Source organism: Leuciscus leuciscus (assembly GCF_965113295.1).
Source record: "Leuciscus leuciscus genome assembly, chromosome: 19".
NCBI classification, from domain to species: domain Eukaryota; kingdom Metazoa; phylum Chordata; class Actinopteri; order Cypriniformes; family Leuciscidae; genus Leuciscus; species Leuciscus leuciscus.
The window spans coordinates 33,974,713-33,993,358 of NC_138743.1; the positions used below are offsets into that span (position 1 = coordinate 33,974,713).

The following is an 18,646-nucleotide window of genomic DNA, read 5'->3' on the forward strand; positions in this document are numbered from 1 at the left end:
GTCGCGATAATTAAATAACCGCTGATCGCTCTTTTATAGGCCTACGGCACAAGGGCGGGTCATGGACCAAAATAAATAGACAAGCACAAATTAAGATTTCCAGCAATATATTCAAAGTCATCTGAAGCCATTCCATAGCTTAATGTGAGGGACAGAAGTCTATTTACAGCATTAAATTAAAGTTCACAGAAACTCGTCTTCCCTCCTCTGTGGCTGTCAATCATTCTCAATTTAGTATTCAAACAGCGCGTGCGCGCCTCGTCCGGTTGATACATTCAAATTATAATGCTTGATCTGTAGATAAAAGGGCTGTGGATTTGCATAAAATGACTTCATTTTGCAGGAGTTTATTACTGTTTTTAAACGACTCGCTACCGTGTGTGCCTGTTAGATCACACACACTTCACAAGGACTATGAATTGGCATCAAACGCACAATAACTGGAATTTAAATCTTTAAAGAAACAAATGATCAATAAACTGTTAGATAGATATACACTAGGATTTGTGCGCTCGACATTTCTTCGCTTTGTGTCGTGAACTTTTAAAAGTGACTCCATGTTGCTTTAAGCACATCATTCTGCACCCGCGATGCGCATACGCACTTTGTGCCGCTCTGTTTTGAAGCGTTTCATATTATCATGGTTTTGCGTACTGAAAGATTATTAAAAACCTAGATATTTTTTATCATATCTATCACATCTTGTTGCCCCATTAAAAAGCTGCACAATACATTTAAAATAAGCATAATTTAATTGTATATTATTTGTGTGTAGTGCAGTGTATATAATTATATACACTTCTGAATTCTTTACATTAATATATAAATATAAAATTGTTAAATGTATGAATACCTGAATGAATTTGATAAGAGTACTAATATTAATTAGTTTTTTTTAACATGTTTAGATTTTATAAAATTATTGTGCAGATTTTTTCAAGAATTGCTTTTTGCTGCTGATTTATACACTCACTACGTTTAATTAAAAATTGTCATAGCTATTGAATACATTTATTTAATATTTAAAGGTGTTAACTGTAATCTTACACTGCAAAATTATAACTTACAAAGGATTAAATTCATCACAATTATTTAATGAATGAAGCACAAAAAAAAAAAAAAAAAAGTATGACAAAGCCCTAAAACATACAATTAATCGGCATAACCGCAATTATTTTTTTGACAATTAATCATCAGGCAAATTTCATAATCGTGAAAGGCCTACTCACCGCAGTAATGTCATCCTCATAACTGGTGACCTGTTTATAGTGAGGCGACCCTGACAACACCCTCCATGCTGTGATCCCGCAACGGCTCGCCCTGGACACACCAATGTCTCCAGACTCACACCCTCCCACCAACAGCAACCTGACAAACAGACAAACACACCAGCAGCATTAGTCAGAGGAAAGCACACACACATTACACACAGAGCACATCAACCCTCTTATGAGGCCAAAGTGGTCCATGAGGGGCTGATGAAACAGGAACGGGATCTAATCTGACCTAGACACATGTGAACAGCAGCACATACAAATAAATGCACACACACCCCTCTATACAATATATAAAGACTGCCCCCATGTGGCAGCTAATGTCCTCACTATTTTTTTCTTAAAAAACCAATAAGCACTGCCTAAAACACAAGCCAAAGTGAATTCAAACATTCATTTCAAACATGTATAGTGGGAATAATACAAATCACAAGTGTGATCCAAAGGTTGAGTTATGCCAGCTGATTTTGTGTTCACTCTTAGAGAAAAACACCCCTGTGACAGTCACACACAACAAAAACAGCTTCGAGATGGGGGTCTCACCTGTGGCCAGGATGATATATTGCAGTGGTAATGCCATTGGAATAGTGGCCAGAGAAACTGAAGGTGTGATTCTCTTGAAATCCCTGATTGGTTCCAACACTGAGAGTAAAACAGGAACAAGAAATCAATGCATCAACATTATAATAGTCTTTATCAGGCCATATTAATAAAACCCTGTGGTTTCAAGACATCGTTAAAGAGAATAATCAATTAGAAGCAAGTCTAATTTAAGAGTAAGAGCTGTGCGAGTAAAACCTCACTCCCCTGGACTCAAGAGATGCTAGGGCTAGGTATCCGACACTGGTTCCTGAACGATTCTTTTTCCGATACCAATTTTATGCAAGCCGTTTTAACAAGATTACATTACATATTACCTCAAATAAAATATGGTTTTATTTTTTCAGTTTGTTTACAGACTCAAAGACTCATATAGGCCACTGGGAGGCAGAATATATGCCTCACGCTCAAGCGAACGCGTAAAACTTGCCGCAAAGCACTGGCAAAAGTAGCCTAATGGTTATGAATGTGTCCGGAAAAAATAGCAAGGAGACATTTTAATTGTTTATTAATAAACTAGTGTTTTCTGAGTCAGTGTTGGCTGCAAAGATGAAGTTGCTGACTCATCTCTGCAGTATAGTGAACGCACCCGGGCCTGTAGAGAGAAATGCACCTTTCATTTGGATTACATGATCAATGCATTTACTTTTAAATGAACCAATTCCAATCAAAAACACACATTTCAAGTTTTCTAAATGCCCGTTTCTCATGTCTGTGGGGCAAGTTGCCTATTCACCGAGTTCCGGTTCAATTGTGACGCGCTCCAGTTCTTCCAGCAGTCGGAGACGGAGCAACTTTCTGCTCATAAGTTTATTCCGTGCACTGTCAAGTGCTTCATCAGATTTGTTGTGTTGCCGGTCTTTGCAGCGATTATCTTGCAGCAAATATTGCATTGTGCGCTGTTGGGATCAAGCCTGGTGAAATGTAGCCACATCTTTTAGATCTATGGGGGTTGGGACACTTACACACTACAGCCTCACGTGTAAGTCACATCTCTGGGCGGAACGGGCGTAAACTAGTGTTTTTCCTTAATGCCTCACCCCAGCCAATCATGCTGCGTGCTTATTGGCTCACTGACGTTGACGAGATTAACCCTTTAGGTATCGAAATTTGGTACCAAATGACGAGATTTTTTGATACTCAGTGGTATCGAGGCAATTTGGTCAGTGCCTAAAAAGTATCAAACTCGATACCCAGCCCTTTTAGTGATGGACACTAGAGGCTGCGGTCTTTAGCGTCCATCCCGCTCGTAGTGGTGCGAGTAGAACCGGAGAGGTTACATTGGTGCAGTGACCCGGTTGGGAATGAGGTTTAGGGGGATGAGTGTAACGTAGGCCAGCTAGTAAGAGCTGTGCGAGTAAAACCTCACCCCCCTGGCCTCAAGAGATGCACTAGTGACAGATGCTTGAGGCTGCGGTCTTCAGCGTCCTTGTTAACACGCCCGCCTCCCAGTCCGGAAACAGGTTTTTGATTGCCCGGTCAGGCTAATTGTTCTGATTCTTCCTTGTTCTGCAAACATTTTCATTGGTCAAAACAAACAAGGAATATTTTACCATTTCATGTTAAACCTTCAACCACAAAAAAAAAAAAAAAAAAAAATCACATCTAAATAGTTACTTGCCAATATTTTTGGGACCAGTGAAAATGTTAGCAGAGCAAGATATTTTACATGTGTCAGGAAGAAATATTGAAATATTTTCCACTTAATATTAAATTAACAGAGTTCATTTAGCTGAAAAATTTAAAGTAGGATGTGTTGCTTAGCTGTCCTGATAAGAATGGCCATTGAAGTTTGCATGTTTCAATGGTTTCAGAGAGTGAAGTGCAAATAAACTTAAGTAATTTGAGTGAGTTTTGTGATTTCTTAGAGCGAATTTAGTTTCTCAAGAAGCTTTGTGACAAAAATGCTCTTAAAAGAACCATTTAGTCCAACGTTAGTCCAACATTTCTAAATGACTTTGCAACTGCTTAACTTTGAGGAAGTTTTCAAACACTTTCATTTAACAACATGAGGGAGGGAACGGGAAAGAGCTTTCTTCAGAGCTTCAAAGCATACAGCCAAGTTTTTGAGGAGAATAAAGCAGATTTTTTTTTTCATCGATGGAAACTTTAAAAACTTGAGCTGACTGATTAAACAAAGAATTACAAATTGGAAACTGCAGGCAATTTTATTAATACTCAAGGCTAAGCCTCCCCCTCAGTACAGAGATAAACAAGACGCAGACTTTTGGGTTTAGCTGCAGAATATCTGGCCCTGGAAGAGTCAAAGAGAATTATGTTAGTGAGGATCTGCAAGCATCTGAATCATCAGAATCTTCTCTAGTGGTCTTGTTCCAAAATCTTTCAATGTTTGATCCATGTATTACAACACAAATATTCTTACTATCTAACATCCCATAACACTCTTTAAACACATTGAGGATTAGTGCTTTCTTATCCTCCATTATCCTCCCAAACTCTTGACAATTGGCACAAAGTCACCCATTGCAACTTTACAATTGAAATACCAGGATAAACAAAACTGCATAAACCCAGCAAATCAGATTCTAGCCTAGGCAGATTTTTTTGTCTTCATGAGACTGTTTTCTAAGGGTTAAGGCCCTTGCACACTAAGTCCGAAATTCACGTTCGATATTTTCGCACGTTAAAAAAATAAATATGACCTCATGTTATGTCAATCACGCTTACACACTGCCTCCGAAACTTTTGTCCGTCAAAATACAATTCGGATCGGGTTCGATTTTCTGCGTTTTTCGCATCCGTAGCAAGCTTTTTGAATGGTGTTTTGACAATTCAGATTGTTGTATTACAAATTTATTAAATGTTTAATTTAGGTTGCAACAGTAAAAGTTGAGTACATTGAAATTAGCATTTTAAGATTCAGTTATGATGATTATATCAAGAGATCCCTGCCAGTCCTGTTCTCTAAATGCTGAGACGACTCTCACCCTCACCCTTTGTCTTTATGCATTTCCTGACCATTAAGCTCAATGTACAGCTGTGCTTTTGTCTCTATGATAATGTTAATGTATGGGCAATCTAGTCAGGCTGATTGGATTAGCATATACGCGTTTGAATAGTTATGCTGATTGGATTGAGACTGGTAACACGCTGGAGTCTAGGGCGGCCAAATACGAAAATTTCGGACTCAATGTGCAAGGACCTTTAGGCTTATGCTTTCTCAGCAAAAACCCATTAAAAACAATGGACCTTTAATTCACTTTTCTGACTGTCTTGGCTATTTTATCATATAATTTTCTATGTTATGAAAGCTCTATAGTTGCATGAACAGTTTACTCTCCACCAACATTTAATATAGATTTTGATTTAATTTCCCTTTATTTAATAGGGGTGTAATGATACTCTCATGTTACAATTCGATACATATCATGATACTGAACTCCAAGACATATGGTAAAAAGGTTAACAAAAAATGGACTTGATTAAAATGCTAAATTTGGTATTACATTGTGGCTGTAAATGAATAGGCTTGGACTTGGTGCTGGTGCTGGTAACCCAATGCACAGGACAATAGAGACACCAGAATAAAAATATTCATGATTCTGAAGCTTAAAATACAGAATTATTTTAGACGAATATGCTTACTGACTAGATACATATAAAATATAAAAGATATAATAAAAAATGACTTTTTACTGCTAACATAAGACAAAAATATTCCCCCATTGCATTATTATATATTATATTCAATATTATATATAGTAGTTTAATGTAGTACTGACACTTAAACTCAGTAAACTTAATTTATTTTCTTACACAGAAATTCATTCATTTTGGGTGAACTATGCACAATACAGACTGTCACTATCCATCCACGATACATAATGTTGCATTTTTGCATTGCAATATATTGTGACACGATATATTGTTACAGCCCTATATTTAACTACTATTATTTTCATATATAATTTACATTAAATTATAATTAATTTACATAATGTTGTGTAAATTATGAAAAAAAAAAATAGTGGTTAAAACAAGATTAATGGTTATTTAATAAATAAATAAATAATAAATAAATAAATAAATAAATAAAATTATTTATTATTATATTTTTTTTTACATTTTTTGTTTGCTTTGCATTATTTTATTTCACTCTACAAAATATTTTTCAATCAATCGTTTTGTCTTCGCATAAAATGGCAACCTTGCTCTCCACGTACCTGACCAGATAACTCTTGAGCTGCCCGCTGTAGGTGATGACCAGCAGCTCCGCTGACCACTGGGCACTGGCCGTGTATTCCAGGAACATCAGACCGGCTGCTGCATAGCTAAAATCTCCAGGGAAGCTCATGGCCTGGAGAGACAGACAAAAAGAAAGACATCAAAAAGATAGAGATGGAAGCAGAGTTTGAAAGTGACAAAAATATATGGAGTCATACAGTTCATTACACTCAGAGACTCTTTGATAGAGAGAGGGCATCTTGTGAGACTAAACTAATAGTTTCTGACAGAGAGATGGAAGAGTGTAGAGTAATGCGGGGGAGGATGAGAGCCAGCAAGAGAGAGACAGAGAAAGAAAGGGCCAGCAATATACTAACTGAGACCTCTCTAGCAGTGCAATCAAAAGAAACACAGAGGGGGGATTGAAAATTGGTAAAGGGGCAAGAGAGCTCTCTTTCTGATAGAGAAACTCCTCAAATGTCCTCCAAGGGCATCAGAGCTGAAGGGAACCAGAAAATGTGTTCCTTGCTTGGGCAGCAGAGTGGGAAAAGCCCCCTCCCGAGAGGGTCAGGGCCTGCCTGGTCTACGGATCGAGAGAGAGAGAGAAAGAGCGAGAGAATGAGAGAGGAGCCCAGCAGTGCAGAGAGCCAGAGGGCAAAGCACACAAGCCTGAAATTCAGTCATTAGGAGCCAGTCATTACAGCTATCACTTATACTGAAAAAAGAAAAGAGTGCTCTTACTGTGCACAAAAAGTGGAATCAATGACAAGTGATAGTGTGTGAGAGAGAGAAAGGACAGACAGAGAGAATGACAGAAGGTGATGAATACAGAGCAGCACGTGTGACGTACCGGTGGTATAACGAAGAGTTCGCTACCCATCAGGTCAAAAACTCGGACCGTGCCGGTGCTGTCAGCGTATGCCAGCAGAGCACAGTCGTGACTCCACGCTACCCTGCGCCAGTGAGCGTTTGGGTCCTTGGGTACTGAAGCAGGAAGGAGAACACAAATATTATATGCAGAAACAAAAAAACTTTAAATATACGTGACCATTCAAAAGTTTGGGGTCAGTAAGCATTAATTTGATTAAAAAAAAAAAAAAAAAAAAAAAAAAAAAAAGTGTAAAAAAAAATAATAATTATTATCATTGTTGAAAACAGTTGCTTAAAATATTTGTGGAAAATGTCATTCTCACTAGAAAATTCAAAAGTTCTGCATTTTTTTATATAAATCTTTTGTACCAAATTTAAATGTCTTCACGGTGACTTTTGATCAATTTAATGCACCTTTGCTGAATAAAAGGTTTTTATTTTTTTTCTGCCCTCAGACAATAATTTAATTCTTTCAACGTGGATTTATTTATGTAAATTTTTAATTACAGTTAAAAACATGTTCAAGAAGAGGTGTATTCATATTGACTCTGTATAATTGCATTTTAATGTATTTTTATAAAAAAATTACCAGTAAATTAAGAGATTTGGAAAAAGAATGTTTAATGTTTAATGTAAAAGTTTAAAGTTTAATGAGTGGAATGACATTAATCTATTATGCAAAGCTTCAGCATAATCTCTTTGCAGATGGGTTCATTTTTAAAGAAAAGTCAATTTAGCATCGGTCTGTGAGGCCAAGAAACCTCCCCGGTCAACAGTGAGGAAATCAAACCATTCACCGCAGTCAAACAGCACCGATTCAGTGCGGAATGAGCCGAAGGCTTTTCGATTAAAGTTCAAAAGCCCAGCGTGATAAAATCTGTATACTTAAACACTAAAGTAACACTTAAACAGCAGCCGCATGATACGACAGCTTCAGGGCCTAGCAACCGTTTCATCCCAACAGCCTACATACAGAGAGATGCTTGAAACCATCCAGGCACCGTTCATCAGACAAGAGGGGGTTAATGAAGCAGACTTTTGATTAAAAACATTTTGGCTTTGGTCCGAGCCGCACCGCTGAGATCAGATGCACACGACTCCTTTAGTGTACATCAAAGCCAGTGGTTGCCAAAGCAACCGTATCATCAATCCGACTCCGACCCCTGAGGTGTTGAAAACCGGGAAACGCAAGCTGGTGATTTCTATTCAGGTAGAAATGCACAGAAACATCGGTAGGGAGAGATTCAATAATTCACAATGAACGATGGCACTTAGCAAGATAAATATCGGTAGGGGAAACGCTTAAGCAGGGTCCATAAATCATCTCTCAGCTGTTAAAAGCTAATTAATCTAAGATGAACGCCGGGACCAATATTGCCTGAATTTGTGGGATGAGTGTACGGTATGCTATATGGGCAGATTCGCACACCGTAAATCTCATTTAAATAAAAAAAAAAGGGGGAGACAAAGTGCTTTTTAGAAGAAAATAATGCAAAGTCAGCAAAGCCACCCCCCGTTGAGCGCATACTCGCTGTAAAAAACTGTATCCCTGAGATTGAAGCGCTGAGTCACTTTGTGCTCTCACAACAAGAAACCAACCTGAGGGAAACTGCGTTTGGATGATAAACAGACCAGCCATTCATAGTAACCGACACATGACTTTCAGTTTGGGCTGAATGCTGGTCTGATCTGTTCACTTATCAATTATAGAAAGCATCACAGATTTACCATTTGGTAAAAATATCCATAGATCTATACGTAGATGCCACATGCCGGGATTTAAATTCCCAAAGAAATTGGATAACCTTTCACAGGTGAGAATGTGTTGGTTTGTTTTTATATGTATTAACTCAATATTAATGTTTTTACTATGGTAGTTTTCAATGCCGTATTAGCTCACGGTGTCATCTTACTGTATTGTGTTAGTTTGGCAAAATCAACTGCTGATGTCTATTTCATATATTTTTATTCATACATGCGTCTAACTATGGTTGCAGACACAGTCAACTCGCTCTCGGATGTTCACGGACCGGCATTGACTGTTCCAATATGGCGGACCTCGTACATATAGCGGCCCATAGAAACAGACGGTAATGAGGCATCTCTGTCTGTCTGTCTGTCTGTCTGTCTGTCTGTCTGTCTGTCTGTCTGTCTGTCTGTCTGTCTGTCTGTCTGTCTGTCTGTATATATGGTCATCTATCTATCTATCTATCTATCTATCTGGTCATATCATAGAGCCAATCACGTCATCTGCTTGGGCATTTTTCACTTCTTGGATCAAAAATACTGATGACTCATGTCATGGAAATTTTAAACTGTATATTAAACTAACCATGTTTCTAACATCTAACCTTATTAGGATGTACTGTACGAAAGCAATGGAAAACTTGTGACTTTGAGTGTGTGCGTATAAATAACAGTTTGAACCAATTGAACCAATCATATTGAAGGTGACATGTTAGTCTTATTTGTTTTCTCGATTCTATAAAAACTTTTGTATCTGTGTTTTACGGTGGGATTCTCAATGGAATTTGGCTGAGATCCTCCGGCCTTGCTTCTTGGGAGAGATTCCCTGAGAACTGCTCGGGAAGATCTCCTGGCCGTGATTAAAGCATTTAAAGGACATTTGCAGGTCTGTTTGTCGATTTATTCCTGCGCAGGAAGCTAGTTTAGGAAGCAGGTCAGTTTAGGGAAGCAAGTAAGTTAGAGTAAGAGACTCGGCCAGTTGTCGGTGGAAGACGCAGAGAGCTAGAGTATAAAGGTTATTAAGTGTCGATTTGAAGACGCAAGATTTATTTATTAAGTGTCGATTTGCAGACGCTAGATAGTCAGGTTTAGGAAAAAATCCACTACACTCGGATATATCACTGAAAAAAATGCTTGTTATGTTGTTAGATATGCTGGTATGATAATACTTGCTGATAACTGATATTTCAAATTTTTACAATATTTAATGCATGCTAATTTTCTCTATTTTTACATTTAGATTACCTTTGCCATAATTTAACAATAAACGTTCATCTTTAAAAGTTAATCACAATTCATTCAGCTTTAAGAGCTTGAGCATTTAAAGTGGCGGACGACAAAACTGCAGTCACACTTATTATAAACATAATGATATAATCTGTTGGTGTGGCCGCTAATAAAGTTATCGTTATAGTCATATCATATAACAGATTGGGCCAATCACAGCATCTACTGGTCCATTTTTCGCTTCTCGGACCAAAAATACTGATGACTCATCTTGCACTACAAAGATTTTTTGTTTGGGATGCACGATACACTGGTACCATAACATTTGCAGATAACTGATACGTCACGTTTTTACAATATTTTCTATTGGCCAATATTTGATGTTTAATGCATGCTAATGCTAATTTGTACATTTAAATTACCGTTGCATTCCCATCAGGATTACAGCACAGAACACACATTTATCTATAAAACATCACATTCTCCCCCACCAGACGAGAGAGGAAGAATGAAAGAAAGCAGCGTGAATAGAGAGCACAAAAGACTATGACAATTATTAAAAAACACACTCCATTTCATATACTTCACACTACTGGAAATTCTGCCTTTATAGAAAGTACTGGCTGAATGCAAATCTCCATGAAATGAACTGAAGTGAATTGAAAGCAGACTTGCATGTCTGCAGGCCTATTCTCTGAATGATATTGCTCATAAAATATTCAACATAAATGTAAAGCTATAAGAAATATAGACCAAAGACTGGAAACTCAAAGTGGCAGATTTCATTCTCCAAAACAGCAATCATAAATAGCAAGAATACAGTAAAAGAAATTACTTTAAAGACCAAGCGGAGGTCTTGATTTAACAAACAATCTTGCAAGATATGGTAACACCCACATCATGAATGAATAATATACAGTATACATCACCTTATTAATATTCAAGAGCCAGGCTGATAAGGTTTCTAACGGTTAAAGGTGCAGTGTGTGATTTTTAGCGGCAACTAGTGGTGAAGTTGCGAATTGCAACCAACTAAATTTACGGTGGCAGACAGGAAAAGATTAGCCTGACTACGTCAGACTTCGTACTTCCGCTCAATTTCAGTTCGCTTCTGTACTCAGTCTGAGATAGCGACCTATCTCCCAGTTTTCCTCCGGCCTCAAAACAGCCGGCCAATCAACGAACAGAGGGCGGGCTGAGAGCCGTGACGTAGACGCTGATTGTACCGTGGATGCGTAGATTTACTTCACATAATCTGCAAAAGTCGTTCACAGCCATGTTCACTCCGGTATTTCGCTCGATGGTTTTGTTTTCGCATCATACATGTGTTTATAGTGGAAGATCGATGCGGCTGAGCCAGTGCATAACACACGTCATAACCAAACGTTATGTGATTGGCTTACGGGTAACCAATGATTTTAAACTTCATATACCCACCCAGCTCATTTACAATTAAGAAATTAGGTTTACTTTATTATTCAGTAAAACGATATGTTATTGCGAATATTATTGTTACTTGTTCATCATTGTGTCAGTGTTTTATTCGCTGACTTTAGCTAGCTTCCTTGCACGAAGAACAACAGTGATGAAACGCGTTTGTCCGTTTAGGGCCACTGTAGAAACATGTCAGCGCATTTCAATGTAAGGGGACCCGCGGTGTGTGTAGACAGAAATGGCTCATTCTAAGGTAATAAAAACATAACGGTTCATTAAGTAAGGTATAGTAAGGTAAGGTATATCTTGCATTTCTGTCAACAGATCCTCCTAAATATTACACAATGCACCATTGAGTTAATGTTGTGAAGTATTTTTATTTATTTTTTTACAAAAATTACATTTTGCAAATATCAAGATTCATAGAAACATGTTATATGCAATTTATTTTGTTGAAAATTTGACAAAATACCCTGGCATAACTAAACAAAAACAAAACATCTACTGTACCTTGGCATTTTCCTATGATGGATCCAAAGTCATCTCTAGCTGACCTGAAAGAGAGCATGAAGCACGTCGATAAATAAGGCCCAAGGACTTTAACTATGATGATAACAATAAAGATATTGTTCTAGATATAAACTAACAGCAGAATCCACAACAGAAATATAATGATAATGGCACAGAGAAATAATATCATTGGAATCACATTTAGAATGATTTTTTTTCCAGCTGATGAATAATGAAAACATCGCCAGCCAATCAGAATCCACTCTACTTAATACTGGGTACACACCAAAAGATAATCGGGCTGATTTGGGGCCGATTTCCCCCCTTCCGACAATCCTAGCTATGTCCCGATTATCTTGATGGTTCAACAGATTATCTTATCAGATTTTCCTTTGGTATGAGGTGTGTTAAGAGTGTCCGAACCTGCTCGGAAGAACGTCGGAGCCGCTCCGATCGCGAATCGTAAATATTCAACATGTTTAATATTTATGATCAGGAATCCTGATGTGTGGGGGGGGAACTCCGAGGACAAACGCGCACACGTTCAGGAGATTATCACGTGAAACTAAACAATATCCAGTCAGAAAGTGAGATGATGGAGGACACGGTCATTCTCACACACACACACACACACACACACTTGCAGGAAGCTGAGTGTTAAGGGTTCAGTGAGGTTCTATAGAGGGATTAAATAACTTTTTCTAAAGAGACAATAAATCCAATAAAGAATGAATATATTTCTGTATAAAAGGTTATATATATAATGTTGGGGTACAATGGGTTTTTTCACGTGAATTTCCTGTGAAAATCATTCCAAACACTATCATCGCAATTTCTTCCTGCATATCATCCGCCATATGCTTATTCTGAAGTCTCGCGTGATTTTGTGAGAATTCCTGTGTTCACAGTCGAGACTCTGGTTGACTCTGTTTGTATGTGGAGCACTATAGGAGCAAAACGCTTAAATCTAGGATTTTTTGTCCTTAGAATATGCTTAGAAAAATGCTTAGAATAAACAGAACAACATCACCCGCTAGTGTGGACGCTAATACATTTATCATTTTAGTTATCATTCTTGGTGTGAACTGGCCTTTACACGTGTGTTTTGAGTTCGCATCAGCCTCAGTAAGTAAATGTAGTAGAATGGGGAGAAACTATAGGGTTTTTTTTAGACTAAGAAATGTGATATTTAGGGATTGTTTTCAGATCATCAGACTCCGAATTTCTTAAATCATGAAGCGTGACACTTTCAATTCTGTGTGAGCTGATTAGCTGGTGCTAGCGTAATAAATCACACCTACTGAAACTGAATTGTACATGAAAACACACGTTCATATATTTAAAAATACATCATCTGTACCAAATCATAAATCTCAGAAATAGCTTTGCTCAGTTGAACAGCACCCGAGACAAGAGGGTGAAAAATTAACCAATTATAGAAAGGGCAAACATTTCCAATCGATGTGCAGAATTACCTAATTTCCACGCATTGGTCCTGAACCACAGCCAGGAGCTTCCCATTACTGCACAGAAGAAAAATAAATAAATATATATATAAACAAAATGGGGTGAAAAGAAGACAGAATGATTGTGTAAGCAAACATGGGGCCAAAAATAAACATTTCTGACACAGAGAACATTCTCTTCCATCTGGAAATCAATAGCTAATTAAAGCTTGCCATCTCTGCTTGTGTTGCACTGTTTTGCATAACCAGATAACTGGCAGGAACAAGACCAGTGTGAAAAAAAATTAGCTTGATTGAGATTACGTAGCTTGCATCCACAAACAGATGTTTAACTCAAATCGGATATCTCACAAGAACCAAAGCGCACAAAATAATGATTTCGTGAAAACCCACAAAACGTTTCAGGTTGCGCATGTAACCATGGTTCCCTGAGAAGGGGAACGAGACACTGAATCCTCTAGACTAGAGGTCATGCTGGAGGCGTTACCCAAAATGTCCTCTAGAGGACGCAGTGAGAGTTACATGAGTAACCTGAGACATTCCCCGTCTAATGAGAACTTGCCCTGCGTCCTCTAGAGGACATTTTGGGGAACGCCTCCAGCATGACCTCTAGAGGACACAATGGCTACATTTACTGCAACCAAATAGTCCGTTAGTAATCGGAATGACGGCTCAATCGGACTGAAAAGCCTTCAAGTAAACACCTTAATCAATCCGGGGTGGTTTATTCCTTTTCTAATCCGATCGAGAGAACATGTAAACATTTATTTGGATTGAAAAGCGAAACTGAGAAAGGCGAAAGGACATAATGACATATGACGCACGGTACGAGCTGTTGTTCCTGTTGTATAAAGTGTCATATAAATGAGTTTCCCGTCATCCTAAAATTCTCCTTTCACTCGCGCGTCTGTGAAGTGGAGCAGCTCAACGTCCCACCAGTCCTTGTTTCAGATTCTCATCCAGAGACGACTGGTTTTGGCCATTTTTACTGCGTGATAAATAGGCTCTAAATAGCACAGCACAACGGTTCATATGTTCATTTACACCAAATTATGACCAGAAATGGATAAATATTAAGTCTGCTGTGTATTCGTGCAGTGTGCGCATGTCAAAAAATCTATTCCGATTTTAAGCTTGTGACATATGAACGCGCACATCAACCCGATCACATGTTTAGCAGTCAGGTAAACACTACATTCAGATTCATCAATCGGATTGAATTCAGTCCGATTGAAACAAAAGTTGTGCATGTAAAATTAGCCAGTGTCTCATTCACATTCGAAAGGGAGCATCTCGGGTTTCTCATGTAACCATGGTTCCCTGAGAAGGGGAACGAGACAATGCATCCTCTAGAGGTCACGCTGAAGGCGTTCTCCACAATGTCCTCTGGAGGATACAGTGCGAGTTCCCATTTTAAAGGGATATTCCACCATTTTTTCATATTAAACTATGTTATTCCCTTAACTAAGACGAGTTGATACATACCTCTCTCGTCTCAGTGCGTGCACTCAATCGCTCTGGTGCGCGGCGACACTTTGATAGCACTTAGCTTAGCCCAGTTCATTCATTAGGAACCAAACAGAGATGAAGTTAGAAGCGACCAAACACCTCCACGTTTTCCCTATTTAAATACAGTTACACGAGTAGTTACACGACCAAGTATGGTGACACAAAATAAAACGTGGCGCTTTTCTAAGCAGGTAAAAAGGATAACTATAATGTATGGCGGAATAGCACTTGGGACTCGGGAGCACTTCGACTCGGCGCAGTAAAAAGTCACGCCTGAAAAATCCTCTCTCCCTCTCACCTCTGTCATTAGAACCAACGTGACTTTTTACTGCGCCGAGTCAAAGTGCTTCCAGTGCAAAATGCTTCTAGCTTCGTCTCTGTTTGGATCCTAATGAATGAACTGGGCTAAGCTAAGTGCTATCAAAGTGTCGCCGCGCGCCAGAGCGATTGAGTGCACGCACTGAGACGAGAGAGGTACGCATCAGCTCGTCTTAGTTAAAGGAGAAGTTCACTTTTAAAAAAACTTTTGCTGATAATTTACTCACCCCCATGTCATCCAAGATGTCCATGTCTTTCTTTCTTCAGTCGAAAAGAAATTAAGGTTTTTGATGAAAACATTCCAGGATTTTTTCACATATTATGGATTCCATTGGGACCCAAACGGTTCAAGGTCCAAATGACAGTTTCATTGCCGCTTCAAAGGGCTTTAAACGATACCAGACGATGAATAAGGGTCTTATCTAGCGAAACGATCGGTCATTTCAAAAATAAAATAAAAAGTTGACGTTTTATAAGCACAAATGTTCGGCTTGCTCTGTTCTGTGATGCGCGTTCGTGACGTCACGTAATACGCAATTACGTTGAAAAGGTCACGCTTGAAAAATTGAAGAAAATGTTCTTTTTGGCTTTTTAATATTAAAACACTCAGGATGCGCACACGAAATGGGCATTTTAAACGATAAACTGACACAAATACATTTGAAAATGTTTATATGGTCCTCCTTCCGCACATTTGTAAACACATCAAACTTGACCTTTTCAACGTAATTGCGTATTACGTGACGTCACGAACGCGCATCACAGAACAGAGCAAGGCGAACATTTGTGCTTATAAAACGTCAACTTTTTATTTTATTTTTGAAATGACCGATCGTTTCGCTAGATAAGACCCTTATTCATCGTCTGGTATCGTTTAAAGCCCTTTGAAGCGGCAATGAAACTGTCATTTGGACCTTGAACCGTTTGGGTCCCAATGGAATCCATAATATGTGGAAAAATCCTGGAATGTTTTCATCAAAAACCTTAATTTCTTTTCGACTGAAGAAAGAAAGACATGGACATCTTGGATGACATGGGGGTGAGTAAATTATCAGCAAAAGTTTTTTCAAAAGTGAACTTCTCCTTTAAGGGAATAACATAGTTTAATATGAAAAAACGGTGAAGTATCCCTTTAAAGGAAAACACTGTTGTTGCAGTTATAATGAACCTAAAACAACTCTAGACCCAAAAGAGTCTAAATTAGGGACACAGTATCTTATTCACTTCAGTAAGGCAGAGTCAATGAGGTGAGGATGATCGATATACAAAAGAGCTTTTCACACTGTAGAATAGATGAACCTGCCAAAACATGCCTGGAATAGACTGACCCCAAACTCTCTGTAAAGCTTTTATGGTATTACCTTGCCAGCACCAATTGCCAGTTCACTTGTTTGGTTGCGAGGCGAACCAGCCCAGGAGGCAGAGTTGAACTGGACGGGCTGAAATACAGAGAAAAGTACAGAGACTGCACTGAATTATTCAGCAAGGCACATTAAACTGATCAAAAGTGACAGCAAATACATTTACCCATTTACAAAATTTCTATTTCAAATAAATGCTGCTCTTTCTAGTTAAGGAATCCTGAAAACAAATGTATCATGTCTACCACAAAAATATTATAAGAAGCACAACTGTTTTCAACATTGATACCAAAATCAGCATATTAGAATATGATTTCTGAACTGGATCATGTGACACTGAAGACAGGAGTAATGATGATGAAAATCCAGCTTTGCCATCACAGGAATAATTTACATTAAAAAAAATATTAAAACACAAAACGGTTATTTTTAAATATTGTAATAATACTGTATTTTTTTTTATCAAATGCAGCCTTGATGAGCTTGATCTATTATCAATCTAAATACATTATACGTCACTGTAAACACAACAAGAGGAGAGGATCTCTCACCTGTACCAAAGGTAGTGCAGAATGAACCTAAAGGGTCCTGGAAGACACAATATTTAGATTTTTGACTATCATTCAAATAATATGACTGCCATGTTATGCAATTGTTGAAGTAATGCAAACCAGCTTATACAGACTTTAAAAAATATAATCAGTGTTGTTATTGTTATCTAAATTAAAATTAATTCATTAAAATAAAAGGTAAAAATTTGAATATTAGCCTAGATGAAAAACTTAAACTTATTTATTTTTTTACTTTGAACAAATATTACCTTGGCAACTAACTGAATTAAGTTGAAGTACTAAGAAATGCAAATGCTATATAGAATTTTTTTTTTTTTTAAATATGAATGGAAAAAAAATACAAAAACTTACTCAAACTGAAAATATAACTAAGCTCATTTGAAATTAGTTAATACAATTAACACAAATTATGATATAAATAATACAAAAATAACAATAAAAAATCTGAGAAAAATAGTATATTTTTATATTATATATAAAATATAAAATGTTTAAATTTCTCATGATTAAACTGGAAATAATCTGACTTCACAAGTAGATTTATAAGCAACTTGATTTGGACTACAAAATGTATGTGATTAGGATCAGGTATTGTATAATTCCAAAGAAGTTGATTTTATATTGAGTAAACATGTCTGGCAAATAAACACATGCACACTGCAACACTGTTCTCAGTAAAGCTGCTCTGGAATGATGGCTGTGTCTCAAGCATGTGAGCCGCCGACCTAGACAACACTGGCATTGCAGTCTCCACAATCTTTACCCACCTAAAACATGTTCAATATTACTGACTATCATTATGCAACCCCTCCGGATTCATATATATATATATATATATATATATATATATATATATATATATATATATATATATATATATATATATAATTACATCTTGCAAACATGTTCTGCATCTTATCCTTGCTGTTCATACCTGTTACTGCCTTTGCAACTAGTGAAGAGTTGTGTTCCTTCAATCCACGTAGCTGGGCAAACACAAAAAGCATGATTTCACACTCCCAGTATAATGTATAAACAGGACAGTTTGTATCAGCTGGCACTAGCCTGTTAAATGGACAATTTAAGCATATCAACTTGCACCTACTCCCAAAACAAGCAGCTGGAGATTACACGTGAGTGAGAGTATACAAATATGAAAAGCTGTTAATCATCATGAAGATATTTATTCCATAATAATAATAATATTTACAGAATATAACCCCTGGATGATGGAACTTGGTTACGTGGCTCAAAGCAACTTGCGCAGAACTGATCTGATATAAAACATATCGGGTAAGAAAATAATTTATTCAAAGAGAGTTGGAATGTTTCGACAAACCTGCGTGTCTGTTTCGGGTGGCCATTCTGTGTTAACAAGTAAATCGTATAATATATTCTCCTCTTCGTCTTCCAGAATAATATCACCTGCCATGTTTTCAATGAACTGGATGGCACACACGTCACACTACGGCGGCCTGCGAGGTACATATGAAGGGGCCGATGATCTTTTCAATTTTGCGTCGGATTATTTATAAGTTGTTTTCTCAACGTATATGTAATTAAAATATTAATTG

The 18,646-nt window shown here is 37.6% G+C and overlaps 1 protein-coding gene across 2 annotated transcripts in view; it reads right to left on the reverse strand.

The window, feature by feature from the left end:
• The window catches only part of nbas (NBAS subunit of NRZ tethering complex), a 187,830-nt gene that overhangs the window by 169,074 nt on the left and 110 nt on the right, over nt 1-18,646 (reverse strand). Inside the window, exons 2-11 of one of the 2 annotated variants that reach the window (XM_082147804.1) lie at nt 18,412-18,547; nt 18,007-18,058; nt 17,052-17,088; nt 16,501-16,578; nt 13,322-13,369; nt 11,847-11,890; nt 6,910-7,043; nt 6,059-6,192; nt 1,818-1,916; nt 1,230-1,368 (exon numbers count right to left, since the gene is read on the reverse strand). In XM_082147804.1, coding sequence (XP_082003930.1) covers nt 1,230-1,368; nt 1,818-1,916; nt 6,059-6,192; nt 6,910-7,043; nt 11,847-11,890; nt 13,322-13,369; nt 16,501-16,578; nt 17,052-17,088; nt 18,007-18,058; nt 18,412-18,504 — 858 coding nt within the window. In that variant the 5' untranslated portion in view covers nt 18,505-18,547. Of the gene's footprint in view, nt 1-1,229; nt 1,369-1,817; nt 1,917-6,058; nt 6,193-6,909; nt 7,044-11,846; nt 11,891-13,321; nt 13,370-16,500; nt 16,579-17,051; nt 17,089-18,006; nt 18,059-18,411; nt 18,645-18,646 lie in introns of those variants that run through there. The other variant, XM_082147805.1, reaches the window with a different exon arrangement.